The 15,749-nt window shown below is 42.6% G+C and overlaps 1 protein-coding gene across 1 annotated transcript in view; it reads left to right on the forward strand.

Annotated features, from left to right (window-relative positions):
* The first annotated feature begins 14,184 nt into the window (after nt 1-14,184).
* The window catches only part of FGF7 (fibroblast growth factor 7), a 38,577-nt gene continuing 37,012 nt past the window's right edge, over nt 14,185-15,749 (forward strand). Inside the window, exons 1-2 of the mRNA XM_044438593.1 lie at nt 14,185-14,351; nt 15,110-15,575. Coding sequence (XP_044294528.1) covers nt 15,290-15,575 — 286 coding nt within the window. The 5' untranslated portion in view covers nt 14,185-14,351; nt 15,110-15,289. The remainder of the gene's footprint in view (nt 14,352-15,109; nt 15,576-15,749) is intronic.

Here is a 15,749-nt window from a genome sequence, read left to right on the forward strand (position 1 = left end):
ATGGATCTGTGTCAGTGACTCTGCTCACATTTTTGGTTTTCATCTCATCAAGATATAGAGGTCTCTGCTAGACAATAAACATTTCAAGGTAGATTATATTGTTGCTTGTTATGGGATCTGCTGGTAAATAAAATACTACAAAAAATTACCTCTCTGACAGGTACAGTCCCCTCAATGTCACTGGGCTTACTCCAGTATAGATGCTGACCTAGTTCTTTTAAAGACTTTAAATATATTAATCAAAAGTTATTACTCTACCAATGGGACTACTCTGGAAAAAAAGTTGTAATACCAAAGTCCATGAACTTCAGCAGTACATATACAATAAGCAGCAGCAATCACTGTGTGCCCTAGTTGTTCACCTATCTCAGTGTATCCACCTATCTGTTCATACGATTGTTTGTGAGTTTTAACTATAAATAAGACAGCTGGCCTGCACCACTAGCACACTTCTGAAAGCAGTGGATAAAACCGTTTCAAATTACCAGAAGTTGCATCATTATGGATTATTGTTTTAGCATTGCTAGCTCTCTCTAATATGATGCTGCTCTCAGAGGAATACTGATTAAAATAGAAACCAGATGTGCTTTCCATGACCAGATTGGAAAAAAAGATAAACAACTATAGAAAATCAATTCAAATAAAAAGAATGCCTTGAGGGTGTTTCTAGAAACATGGGGCGGTTTGGGTGGCAATGGTGGGTCTCTGACTATTTGGGATGGGTGGAGCAGGCATTGATAATAGGCTCAACTGAAATGCCCCCCCCCACTCTTAAAAATTGCAGAGACCACCAAGATTGTGATAAACATATTTGAATGTAGTACATGAGCCAAATCAGGTTAAAAATTAAAATTAGATGCCACTATGATTTAAGCTGGAAAAGTTGCTCTGTGAAATACCCATAAAGTTCTAGTTTGACACTTCACAGATAAAGTTGATGAAAGGTAGAAAGTGCTCTGGGAATGTATGTTTCATCTGAACATTATGTTAGGAAACAGCACGATCTCCACTCTATACCTTTTAACAGGGAACACAATAGAAAGCAAATGATGCTATAGCTGACTATTTGAAGTTTTCCTTTTTTGGCCAGAAACTGTTTCTATCTACAAGCAATTGACAGGGTTACTAACCTGTGGGATGAAGTGCATCTCAAAGTGAACAAAGAAATCGGTAGGACAAGGCTAGGTCACCTGGTGCTCTTCAAATGTTTTGGACTACAGCTCCCATAATCTCCGATCACTGGCCATGCAGGCTGGGCTGCAGGTAGTTGCAACTGAAAACATCTGGAATGTACTGGGAATGTTTGTCCTCTTCAGCACTAGACATGTGGCATGAGACATCCACCATGGAAGTCCAGAATGTGAACTTGGCCAAAGCTGAAAAGGGACATGCACCCCATCTTTACGGGGTGCCTAATCATTACCTGTCATTGGTCATGCACACGGTAGGCATGTCATGAGCAGAACTGGCTGGCACCGGGAGTCAGACTAGATGGCTCGGGAGACCCCTTTTGACTCATTCTGTTTCTGTTTCTCCAACTTCAAGCAAGTACCACAATCCCCAGAAGGAAATGAAACTGCACGTGTCATCTGCAGCAAGGAAAAGCTTTTCTGTGCAAGCGTGTCCCCCATTGCCTGCTACCTATTCCCCCATTTCTAAGATTCCCCCCTCCCCCCACTTGGGGAAGGTGGGGAGAACTGCCAGGGAGCAAGCATGCAATCAGCAGTGTTCCTGCACCTTCCCAGGGTGCTTTCAGATGGATGAGGTCCCATGTCTCTCATCAGAAGGCATGTGCAGGTATTCTGTTTTCTTGTTCTTAATGGACTTTATGTGATTAAAGGCTAGAAAATGCTGTGATTTTCAAGAATGGGATTATCATCCCTTTTGCCCATAAAATGAGGGATTGGAAAATGCTGAGACTGATTCAGGAAAAGAACCCAATCATTTGTCACAACGGAAGGACTGAGTCAATCTTCCAGCATCAGTTTATGAAAAACAGGCTACAACATTCCAGGCCTCTGAGCTACACCAAAGAATGTAGAGGACCAGTGCAATATACAAGACATACTATCAGGCATATAAACCAGTCTCAAATAGTACATAGTATATATGTACTATACGCCAATACCTGTGACAACAAGAACAGCTCTTTCTGGAACTCATAAAAGTTCTTCTGAATTCCAAGGACTTAGAATTTTGCCAGTCCAAAATGCCATGGATTTGTGAAAAAAACATGAATTAATGGACCCTGCTGCTGCTGACTTCTATAAACCAGTTCTCCTTCCCCATATTATCTGCATATTTTGTAGTACATTCAACAAGAAACTATAAACACTCCCAGCAAGTACAGCTTAGTACAAAAGTGTCTGTTGAGTGGGCAAAATTCCCCCTTATGAGAGCATGACTCTGCTAAAACAAAAAAAATATTGCTAGGGCCTTCCCTGCACCAGGCATGCACGTGCTTCTGATTGTCCCCCCATTTGAGGCAATTTATTGCCAAATAAGTATAGAAGATTGTTTTGGGAACCCTTCTTAACATACTGGCAATGGGTCAAAATTCCCGTCTCCTGTCATAAAACACATACTAGACACTGATGGCAAAGGCGACTGTTTACCCTCATGTGCTAGAGAAGTGCTTCCAGCAGTTTCACCGCATTTCTCCAAGTCAAGCAACTTCTTGAGACTTATAAAGAACTTTTGCCTGCGGTGCTCATGTCCTGCAGAAATATGTCTGCCTGTGACCTTCAGGCAACTAGTGGCTCTCCAAATGTTCTTCAACTGCAACTCCCATCAACCCATCTTAGCCAGCATTGCCAACAGTGGGGGGATAATGGGAGGTACAGTCCAACAACAGCTGGAAGACCTCGAGTTGCTCATCTCTGCCAGAGGGGGGAGACGCAGCCCTCAGCCGAATTTCAAAAGCTTTTTGCAGACAGTCAGTTTAGACCATGACATAATCAAAAATAATTCCTACAATGTCACTGCTTAAGGGCAATTTGAAGAAGTGGGTCTGCATCACTTAAACTGCTCACACATTCAGTTCTCTTCTCATCAAGATACAGAGGTCAGTAAGACTCTCAAGGATCATTGCTTGCTCTGTCTCCTTGGAGCCCACTGGCTGGATGGTGGCAGCAAGGAGACGGGGAGAAAAACAAGAAGAAAAGGGGAGACAGAAGTGAGGAAACAAGGTGATGGCGCACACTCTTGGCTCTGGATCTTGGTGGAGGTGGCTGTCATTAGCTGACCCCACAAGGGAATCTGGCCCTTACTCCACCCTTGCGTTAATGGGAGATTCATCCCCAGAATGGTTGAAGCAGCACATTTGTATGCTGGTTTTTACCAAAGAGTTTCCTCCTGCATATTTCAGAAATAACATAATCAAAAACATCTCCAACGCAGCAAAACAAATAGTGCACAAATTCATCCATCTAATTAAAAGTCATGAAATACCATTAAAATTATATGAAGTAAGTATGTGACAAATCCTCCTGGACAAAATGTACAGATATAAAATTGCTCCCCCAGTCCACTTTCTCAAAACAATGATCCTCTAAGCAGTTACAATTGCTTTGTTTTACTGGTCTCCACAAATTGCTTTTACTTGCGACCCTTTAGAGTAAAAGCAAAGTAAATATTATAAAGTTCAGACTCATCGGGCAAGTTCGCAAATCAGGATAACCTTTCATGGCAAATTGCCATGGTGGGTGGTAATTTGGGTGCCTGGAGTTCACAGCGGCCACAATGAGCCCAAAAGACAATCAGGCTCACTGAGGTCCCCCTCCTCCTTTTCTCTCATTCGTGCAGATGGCATCCCAGGCGACACCGCAGGGAGGCACGAGGCTTCTCTCCTTGACAGCCATAATTGCGAGCTGAATTTGGCTAGCACTGGCTGCCAGGCAGTCTCCACTGTGCAAACAGGGCTCAAACCGGAGGCACAGCAGGGAGGAAGGGGGAATAAATCAGACACCCTCATCTCTTGCACCAGGGGAGATCGCTAGAGGAGGAGGGGGATGCCTGATCCACTCTCAGGCAAAGGGGGGGGGCAATCAGCTGGGCAGTGCTGCCCCCTTAAGGGCAGTGGTGCTCAGTGCTGCTCCTACTTGGGAAGCAGGAACGGAGAACCTGGGCTAAGTGAGGATATTCCATTCCCCGTGGATTCCTGCCTAGTCCAAGCTCTCCTTTTTCTACTCCTTCTGGAAAAGCTACTCAAGCAGGAACAGACAAGTGGAAGATGTGCAGGGATGCTTGTCAAAACATGTGAACCTGCCCATTAAATACCCATGCAGGTAAGAAAATCATACACTGATTCTGAATACAGAAACGCCAAGATTTGTCAAGGAGATTATGCAAACTGCCAATGCACTATCTTGGTCCAGTTATATAGAGTGAAGAAACAGAATTCTGTTCTAAGTCATCTCCAAAAAACACTTCAGACATTTGAAACAGAAACTCTAGCAAACTCTAATATCCCCCAGACTAGTTTGGCTGCAGGGCTATATTAATGTGTTTCAGATTTTACATGATTTCATTTCTGTATATCACAGTTTTAAACTTTATTTTGTGAACTACTCAGAGAACTTCTGGCTATTGGCTGGTGGAAATAAAAGAATTTCGTTTTCATGGATTTGTAGCAACCTTTTATGCATTTTATAATATATTGATATTGTTGCAGCTAAGGCATTATCAGTACCTATCAGTACTTGCAACAAAAACTAATGCATATGACAATTTTGTGGGGCTAATATTCCACCTGTTGGAATATGGATATCATGACCTAGCTCTACCTCTTATTTTCTACCAATCCAGGTGAGGCAGTGGCTGTACTGAACTGGTGCCTGGCCGAGGTAATGGGCTGGATGAGGGCCAATAAACTGAAGCTCAATCCAGACAAGATGGAGGTCCTGTTGGTAGGTGGATCGGGCTTCGGGGAAGGGGACCTTGACCTTGTCCTGAATGGGGTTGCACTCCCTCTTAGGGACAAGGTCCGCAGCATGGGAGTGCTCCTTGACCCAGAGCTTTCACTTGAAGCTCAGGTGACAGCGGTTGTGAGGAGCGCTTTCTTTCAGCTTTGGCTGATCCATCAGCTGCGTCTCTACTTGAAGAACAACTGCCTGGCAACAGTGACACACGCATTGGTAACTTCCCAATTAGACTTCTGCAACGCGCTCTACGTGGGGCTGCCCTTGAAGACGGTCCGGATACTTCAATTGGTGCAAAATAGAGCTGCCAGGCTACTGATGGGGACTGGGTGTTATGTTCACATGACTCCAGTCCTCCGTCAACTCCACTGGGTCCCCACTGAAGTCCGGGCCCAATTCAAGGTGTTGGTTATTACCTATAAAGCCCTAAACAGCTTGGGTCCTGGTTACCTAAAGGAGCGCTTATGTCCATACATGCCCTCCCACTCCTTGAGATCAGCGGGAGAGGCCCTTCTCCGGGAACCCTCCGTGAAGGATATTAGGAGGGTGAGTACCCGGAGGAGGGCTTTCTCTGCAGGGGCGCCCAATCTATGGAATGCATTCCCCAGAGAGGTCCGCCTGGTGCCGTCGTTATATGTTTTTTGGCGCCATGCCAAGACCTTTTTATTTAAACGGCATTTTAATTGTTAGCTTATTTATTGATTTTATATCTTTGGCCAGGGCGTTTCCAATTATATTGTTTTTATATGATTATATGTATTTATTTATTGTTGTAAGCCGCCCTGAGGCTTCAGCAAATGGGGCGGCATAGAAGTTTACTGAATGGATGAATAAATAAATAAAATGATAAGAGGCACAGATCTGCTTCCAGCCACATTTATGTTTTCCTCATTCTGCAGTGTCTGGGCAAGTATAGACTGTGTGTGGGGGGGGGGGGGGGGGAGAGGGAGAGGGAGAGAGAGGGATTGACTTGTATATGGGTATATAACAAATATATAACAATCTCAGATACCAACATTTCTCAAAAGTTTTTCAAAAGAATTCTCAAAGATTTCACAAAATGACAAGATAGGATGAGATTGATGCTGTATTGGAGAAAAGTTCCATGGTTCCATGTCCAGTTCTCACTGTCGCTTCTTGACCTGCATACAGGTTTCTCAAGAGACAAATAAGTTGGTCTGACACTCCTATCTCTTTAACGACTTGCCACAATTTGTTGTGATCCACACAATCAAAGGCTTCATCATAGTCAATGAAGCAGAAGTAGATGTTTTTCTGGAACTCCCTAGCTTTCTCCATGATCCATCATATGTTGGCAATTTGATCTATAGTTCCTCTCTTTGAAATCCTGCCTGTACTTCTGGTAGTTCTCAGTCCACATACTGCTGGAGCCTAGCTTGTAGGATTTTGAGCATCAATTTGCTAGCATGTGAAATGAGTGCAATGGTGTGGTTTTGAACATTCTTTGGCATTGCCTTCTTTGGGATTGGAATGTAAACTGACCTTTTTCCAATCCTGTGGCCACTGTTGAGTTTTCCAAATTTGCTGGCATATTGAGTGTAGCACTTTTACTGCATCATCTTTTAGGATTTTGAATAGCTCAGCTGGAGTACTGTCATCTCCACTAGATTTGTTGTTGCTCAGACTTCCTAAGGCCCATTTGACTTCACATTCCAGGATGTCTGGCTTGAGGTCAGTGACCACTCCATCGTGGTTATCAGGGACATTAAGCTCTTTCTTGTATAGTTCTTCTGTGTAATCTTGCCACCTCTTCTTAATCTCTTCTGCCTCTGTTAGGTCCCTGCCATTTTGGTCCTTTATCATGCCCATCTTTGCATGAAACGTACCCTTCATATCTCCAATTTTCTTGAAGAGATTTCTGGTCCTCCCTATTCTATTGCTTTCTTCCATTTCTTTGCACTGTTCATTTATGAAGGCATTCTTATCTCTTCTAGCTGCTCTCTGGAATTCTGCATTCAATTGGGTGTATCTTTCTCTTTCTCCCTTGCCTTTCGCTTCCCTTCTTTCCTCAGCTATTTGTAAAGCTTCCTCAAACAGCCATTTTGCTTTCTTGCATTTCTTTTTCTTTGGGATGGTTTTAGTTGCTACTGCTTGTACAATGTTGCGAACCTCTGTCCATAGTTCTTCAGGCACACTGTCTATCAGATCTAATTCCTTAAATCTATTTGTCACCTCTACTGTATATTCATCAGAAATATGATTTAGGTCATACCTGAGTGGCCTAGTGCTTTTCCCTACTTTCTTCAATTTAAGCCTAAATTTTGCAACAAGAAGCTCATGATCTGAGCCACAGTCAGCCCCTGGTCTAGTTTTTACTGTCGGTATAGAGCTTCTCCATCTTTGGCTGCAGAGCACATAGTCAATCTGATTTCTGTGTTGACCATCTGGTTATGTCCATATCATCTCTTGGGTTGTTGGAAGAGAGTGTTTGCTATGACCATCATATTCCCTTGACAGAATTCTACCAGCCTGTACCCTGCTTCATTTTGTACTCCAAGGCCAAACTTGCCTGTTATTTCGGTTATCTTTTGGCTTCCTACTTTAGCATTCCAATCCCCCATGATGATAAGGACATCGTTTTTTTGGTGTCAATTCTAGAAGGTGTTGTAGGCCTTCACAGAACTGGTCAACTTCAGCCTCTTCAGCACCAGTGGTTGGGGCATAGACTTGGACTACTGTGATGTTGAATGGTTTGCCTTGGATTTGAACTGAGATCATTCTGTCATTTTTGAGACATTTTGTATCCCAGTATTGCTTTTCCTACTCTTTTATTGACTATGAAGGCTACTCCATTTCTTCTGAGGGATTCTTGCCCACAGTAGCATACCTGATGGTCATCTGAATTAAATTCACCCATTCCTGTCCATTTTAGTTCACTGATTCCTAAAATGTCAATGTTCATTCTTGTCATCTCTTGACCACGTCCAGCTTGCCTTGATTCATGGATCTTACATTCCAAGTTCCTATGGAGTATAGATCTTTGCAGCATCGTTGCCCAACACTCGAAGAGTGAAGAACCACCTACCCACGAAATGATTTTAAAAAAGATCTTGGATTCTGCCAAAATGGACAGATTGCCTTTGTCTCTGAAGGAGAAAGACGATACAAACTTCTATCAAACCTGGAATTCCTTTTATTATTGGCTAGAGAAACGGGACTATGCATAGACTTAAATACGTTTACGGATTATCATAAAAAGAAAAAGTATGGGGGGCTGACCCAGTAGGTCTGATGTTTTTGATGATTGATGATTTTTTAGGGTTTTTTTGTTAGTTTTGTTAGTTAGTAGAAAAATAACAATAAAACTTATTTAAAAAAAAGATCTTTGTAGCATCAGACTCTCCTTTCACCACCAGATACATCCGCAATGGAGTGTCCTTTCAGCTTTGACCCAGATGCTTCATTCTTTCTGGCGCTACTAGTACTAGCCCTCTGCTCATCCCCAGTAGCATATTAGACACCTTCCGACATGAGGAGTTCATCTTCCAGTGTCATATCTTTTTGCCTTTTGGTACTGTCCATGGGGTTGTCATGGCAAAGATACTGGAGTGGGTTGCCATTTCCTTCTCCAGTGAAGAAGTTAGTTGTTAACAGGATAATATTTTATGTTAGCAGGATATTTTATTTGTCATTTATTGTACTATACTTAAAATATATTTCAATAAAAGATTTACTTCAAAACTGAATCATGTCAGTTCTCCACCACTTCCTCTGTACAATTTATCACAAATCTTACCTGTTGAGCCCAACTATGCCTCAAAGGCTGGAACAAACAAATATTGTCAAACATTCAATAGAAGCTTAATTTTGTTCTGAGTCACCATAACTGCTTCAGCATGCAAATTCATAAGTCAACAGCTGGTACAAATAGGTACCATAGAAACATAGAAACAGAGCAAATCAGAAGGGGTCTCTCGGGCCATCTAGTCCGACCTCCGGCACCAGTCGGCTCTGCTCATGACATGCCCACCATGTGGACGTCCAGCCTATCCTTGAACACTCGCACTGATGGGGCCTCAACCACCTCCCGGGGAAGCCCATTCCACACCCTCGGGGTCCTGACTGTCAGAAAGTGCTTCCTGGCATCCAAATGGAACCTTGGCTCCCTGAGCTTTGCTCCATTGGAGTGTGTCCTGCCATCCTCTGCAGGGGAGAACAGGTCTCTACCCATCTCCATGTGACATCCCCTCAAATACCTGTATGTCGCCAACATATCCCCTCTGAGTCTCCTTTTCTCCAGGCTGAAGAGACCCAGTTCCCTCAGTCTCGCCTCATACGGCATCCCCTGCAAAACTGCCACCAACCTTGTGGCCCTACGCTGCACTGACTCCAACCTGGCTATATCCTTTCTGTAATGAGGGGCCCAAAACTGAACACAATACTCCAGTTGTGGGCACACCAGAGTCGGGTAGAGTGGAAGTAATACCTCTCTTGATCTAGATGCCACACTTCTGGCTATGCAACCAAGGATGGCGTTTGCCCTCTTGACCACCGCATCACACTGCTGACTCATGTTTAGCCTGCAGTCAACCAGTACCAGAAGCAAGACTGATTGACTGATCAAACTGAATGACTATGTGTAGGGGTAAGTACTGAGGCAATACACATACTTTCTTCATTCTAATAAGCGAGGATTGTCTCCTATTTGGCTCCGAATGTCTCCATTTGGCTGCCGTGATGGCAGTGCTTTACTCATCCCAATATAAAATGATTGTTCTGCAGAAGGCTTAAAAAGATTTGAGCTAAAAGGGCACTAGGAATATGTTGCTATGAAGTTTACCAAAATGATGCATTTTCCAGAGATGCGGAAAACCACATGTGAAACATCTGTACTATTGAGAACATGAGTCTCTCCGGGTTCCTGGAACTGAAACAAAACTTCAGGTGAAGTGTGGCATCTCATTTTGATGGAAGAAAGCAAAAACAAGGCAGTCATGCAGCGAAGGAGAGCCCCAGCTTTGTCTGCCTGCTAATATTGATCATGAAACAAGTCTTCTAAGGAATGATAACAAATTCAAGATATGAATAAGAAGACCCTCCTCAAATATGTTAATGATAGGCATTCCAAAGGAGTGTGCAATAGCTGTAAACTCAAAATTTCATAACAGAAATACACGTTCTTTAGCACCTGGTACATATAGACTTATATAGAACTGGAAAATTAAGAACAAAGGACCATCTCAGAAAACTGCAAGTGCACTGATGTTAGAACAATTTGCTCCTTTGGTGAAGACTGCTGAGGGCCAGTGTGGTGCAGTGGTTAAGCGCATGGGACTGGGATGCAGGTGATCTGAGCTCTGGTCCTTGCTCAGTCACAGAGCCAACTGAGTGACTTTGGGCCAGTCACAGACTCTCATTCAAACCTACCTCACAGGGTTTTTGTGCAGATAAGTTTGAGAGCAGCAGCAGGAGAATGATGGAAGCTGCTCTGGTTTCTTTGTAAGAAAAAAGGCAGAATATAAATTCGATAGGTAGATAGATAGATAGATAGATAGATAGATAAGGCTTATAATATTTGCTTTTTTAAAAGACGTTAGTGCTGACTATTTACTTTAGACTTATTAGAAAACCACTCAAGCACTGTGTAAGGTCACATTTTTCTGACTTCCACAGATGCTATGGAACATCATGCAACAAATATTTGCCAGGTGATGCAGTTTTTACTTGTTGATGGATTCCAGAAAGTAAGATGAACAACCCTATGAAGTTATCAGACAATTGGCTCATCTATTGGATGTGGATGCTGGAGACGATGCCAGCAGTACATCTGCACGTCCAGGCCCACCTTAGAGATCATCACTTCCCAAATCTGGCTGGTAATCCAGCATGAATGCACACTAATGAGATGCGCAATCAAACTGAGGAAACACCTCACAAACACCCTGAACAGACTGACATTCAGCAACAGCTGCTTTCCTCTGAGTACCACATTTTTGGTGTGGATCAGTCCACCCCATGATAAATCTTCCAAGAGTTAGTCCATGCCATCAATGAGCCCTACTTGGCAGACACGATCAAGTTGGGGCGTACATGGAGAAAGAAGGGCTTTCAGAAGCTGGGGTTTCCTTGGGTGGGTGGAGGTTGGATTCCACAATGCTGTGGATCTTAGACACACACACACTCCAGCAGGGGCAACAGGAACTACAACTGGAAATGTTTCTACAGTATGGTGCTGCAGGCAGTGGTAGACTCCAACGGGAGGTCTCTAGATGTGTATGCTGCGGTTTTTGGGTGGATTCACAATACAGCCATTTCCCCCTTGGTAAACAAATGAGATAGAGGCATCTTCAGAAGCTCCCCTCCCATGCTTGCCAATGGAAAGTCCATCTGGTCCCAATCCTGGGTGACTTTGCACTTGTGGCTGATGGTGCACTACCATTTCCCCAGAACAGCTGAGCAGAAGAACTACAGCCATTACTACAGCAGCCAACTTCAGCACACCTAAAGGCATAGTGGCATTCCCTGCACATCCTGTTCAGTGCTGAGGAGGTCTTCACACTAGCTGTGATGATCAGGCATTGCATCCTGCACAACATTTGTGAGGTGGGAGCAGACGTGTTGCTGGGGGAGAATTAGGAACTTCCTGACCCAGGTGCTGTGAATTATATTGCACAGGTCAAGGGTGGCCCAAGCCGCCCCTTTCCACCCTCTACTACAGCCAGGTGTGAGGCAAATAAAATCTTGTTCTGAGTAGATCTTGGAGAACCTTCTTCAAAAAGTACTACTACAAGGCCCAAGCATCTATTCCAGCAAACATACAAGGATGTTCTCCTGCAGTGGCCATGGAAAAGTGGCCTATCAGGACCTCTAGATGGCGGTGGTGGTGGATGTGGCCATGGTGCAGATGTGTTTCCCCCAAAGCAGTCTAGCAGGCAGCTCACACTGCCCTTAGTGTATTGCTATACATGAGCTATAGCATGTGGAAGACATTTGTGATGGTAGAGAATGAGAAGAAGAAGGCCTAGTTGTAGAAGGAGCAGACATGTGTCTAGTGGTTGGATGCATGCCCGCATGGGGAAGAATGCTCTACTGGATGTGTAGAGCAGGGCACAGCTTTGGGATTTATATATTTTATTTATTTAAAACTTTTGTAGACCATCCCATTACCAAAGCCTTGGGACAGTTTAACAGTATAAAATGTAATAATAATAATTTAAAACACAGTGTCCTAAAATTTAGCTAATAATAAAACTCCAATTAAAACAGGTGGGATATGCTATGTTATGTGGGATAGCAGAGCTTGCCATGTATCAAAGGGGAAGAGAACCATACCTGATGTTGCCAACGGGATGAGCAGAGATTTGAGTGGGAGCAGAGTAAGAAAGCTGCAATGTGGGTTCATTGCAACTGAGGAGGGGGGCAAGTGCAGCTGCTGGGGGAAATATTCAAAGTGGCAAGGGGCAAAGTGGAGAGGGAGAGGCTCCCATATCAGCAAGACAAGACATGTGAGATGAGTGAAAAAACACCCTTAGTGAGTCCACTGGGAGTACACAATTAAAAGCATTTACAGTTTATTCAGACATACAGGAAATAGATGTGGCATGTAGGTAGCTCCCAGAAGAAACTACAACGATGCTTTTATAACCTAGCATAGCCTTCTGCTCTATGAAATTGTCTAATCCCCCTTTAAAGCCATCCAAGGAAGGAAGGAAGGAAGGAAGGAAGGAAGGAAGGAAGGAAGGAAGGAAGGGCAGCCAGAGAATGAAGGCAGGAAAGGAAGGGGAAAAAAGGAATCAGATCTATAGAGAAAATGAGCCACACACACATACACACTCAGAACAAGTATTAAAAGAGGAGCCAGAAGACCCAGGGAGGGAAGAAAAACGCCATTTTTTTGTTTTCAAATGTACTAAACACTTCTTTTGATCCCACAACTTTCAGAAAAAGCAGAATACTATTTTCTGGTGCCACTAAGAAAATATGTCTCTTGTATATATGTGTGTGTATATATGATAGTGGGGCACCTTGGCGGGCACCATGCAAATTTTCTGGCAGCACATTGGGGTCTGTGGGTACCACATTACTTGCTCTTGGTACAACAGCAGGAACGGAATGGTATATTCATTATTAACATATTTTGAGGCTAAAAAGGAGCAAATACCTTAAAATGCTTCCTGACAAACTATGGATATCAGTAGCCAGAAAAATACACAATAATACACCCATATAACAGGCTTAAATAGCATATAACAGTACTATCAAGCAGAGAGTTGATCCTGAATACTGGTAACATTTGCAATGTTATAATTGCAATTTTCGGTGAATATCATTTTCTCCCTCTGCAAAATTAGTCCAACTTTCAGAATCATGCTGTTCTGCCCATATATTTTCCCAGACAGCAGGCAACATGCACTGGTCATCTCTATATTTGGTGGGATAGGATTTGCACCCAAATCTCATCAGCTATTAAGCTTAATATAGCTATCTGCACTGGTTTACTCTAATGTCAGATCAAACGTGCCTTGTTTTTGTTCTCATTATGATGTCAGTGGAAGCAATATACCAGTGGATGAGAAATCGTTGGTAAAGGTGGTAGATCATTTGGATATCACTGTAGATGTGTGTATGACATTTTATTTCAACCCAGTTTTACTACTTCTCCTACTGAGACACTGAACCGAGCCAGGACAAGTGCTAATTTTAGTAAACAATTTTCCTCGCATTGTTTCTCTTACAAGCTGTGGGTAAGTTGGCACTGGCAGGAAGGCAGTGAACATAATTAGCTCAACTCTTGCCAGTGATATGACTGATTAAATAATGAAAAATCTTGTTTAGAAAACTCCAAACAAAACATTAATACGTAGCTTGCTCATAATACATAAAATTCTGTTCTGCTTTCTATGGAGAATGCTAAACTGAAAGTGCAGTAATCAGGTTTTGGGGAAAAAAGAAATCAGAAATGCATATCTGCTCCAGAGAAGGATCGTGCTTTTACTAAATAAGGAACCAACAAGAATAGCATCTGAATTAAGGAGTCAGAGAAGCCCATATTTCTGGAAAAGTGGCAGGTTTCAGATCAGTGGCATCAGCTATGTTCATAGCTCCCTCTGATGACCATACAATTCTGCACAGGATTTATTTTTGTTCCCGTATTCAACCGACAGCTGACTAGTTGTGTCCTAATTGCTTCCAAGAGAGGTCAGCAAAGATTTTCTTTAAAAAAAGACGCAGCGCCCAAGCCCAAAAAGGCTTAACACAACACATTCACTCACTAATACACAAACAAGTGTGCACGCACACATGCTCCCACACATCCTCTTGCACACATGCTGATTTATGGAAACAATTATGATTCTGTTGCAGCCTTTCTGAGCTAGGAAAGTTTGTAGCTACAGTACAGCGTCTCATGTTGCAAAAGGCAGACAACAGAAATGGAATACTTGTCTGTCCAGCTGTTATCAACAGGAGCAAGTAAGTCATCAGCCTTCTTTAAAAAGTTCTTAAAGATTTCTTAGCTGCTAACAGCATTCTCTGCCCTCGTGATTTGGTAAGATCAGAAGCAATGCTTTTGACAGCTTCTTATGGGACAGTGGCAAAGGAACTGCACGTGCGCAGAGTATATAAAACTTGAGCTAAGTATACTTTAATTGCCCTGACAATTAAAACTGGAATACAGGACTAAGCTTTAGGAAAATTACTACTATGACAAATTCATGCAGTAATCAAGTGAAAGAGGATGCAGCCATGTCTCTCCTACAGAAGAATGTAGTGATTTAGCGGAATCATCAGGCACACTAGAATTACAAATAGGAGAAAAGTAAACCTTTGCTAACATGCGCAGATCAACTTTTTTGTTGCTGCTGCTTTCCTACTGTTTTTCCCATGACATAAATGATAACTTTGTTGCTTATGTAATGAGCATAGAAATTTATGCATTCCACTTTCCTCCTAGATCTTCTGCTTTCAGTGTAAGCAGAGAATACAAGATTTAGTAAAGGAAGTCACAGTAGACAAGGCTATTGCAAGGGAGTTATTGTGAAGGTGTTTTACTAGGTTCCTACTGTTTCTTTTATTGTTATGTTTTTAATTGTGACTGACTTGCTACCTTATGTTTTAATTCAGATTTTGTTTTAAACCTAGATTTGTTGCTAGCCACCTTGAGTGCCCTTTTTTGGTGGAAAGGCGGGAGATAAATTAATTTAAAAAAAATAAAACCTGTTTCTTTAAAGGATATTCTGGCTGAAAGGATATTTAAAAGGTGATATCTGTATGTTACAAGAAGGCAGGAGGACGAGAATTCTGGAAGTTGCTGTTTCATTCCCTTTACAATAAAAGGTCCAAGGAGCGATTTACTGAAGACGGATTCTTTTCATTATGTTGTTCGTGAGCACCCAGAACACTGCACTATAATGCACAGATGGATATTGACATGGATATTGCCAACTTTGCTCTACAGATCATCTTTTTATATTATCTTCCTTGTGGGCGCTATATCATTAGCTTGCAATGACATGACCCCAGAGCAAATGGCTACAAATGGGAACTGTTCCTCCCCAGAGCGACATACCAGAAGTTATGATTATATGGAAGGGGGGAATATAAGAGTGAGAAGACTCTTCTGTCGAACTCAGTGGTATATCAAGATTGATAAGAGAGGCAAGATAAAAGGAGTACTGGAGCGTAACAGCAACTACAGTGAGTAATATCTTTTCTGTGATATGGACTGAAAGTTCTGTATCTGTGTGTAGGCTTAGCAACCTTTAAAAATGTGGTAACTTATGGACTCCTGGTTATTTTAGAGTGTACTGACAATGCCTAACACCCAAATGTCTTCTTACTAATCATACAACAGGACATTTGGTATTGATT

Source organism: Varanus komodoensis, unplaced genomic scaffold, assembly GCF_004798865.1.
Source record: "Varanus komodoensis strain SLA01 unplaced genomic scaffold, ASM479886v1 scaffold33, whole genome shotgun sequence".
In the NCBI taxonomy this organism is placed as follows: Eukaryota; Metazoa; Chordata; class Lepidosauria; order Squamata; family Varanidae; genus Varanus; species Varanus komodoensis.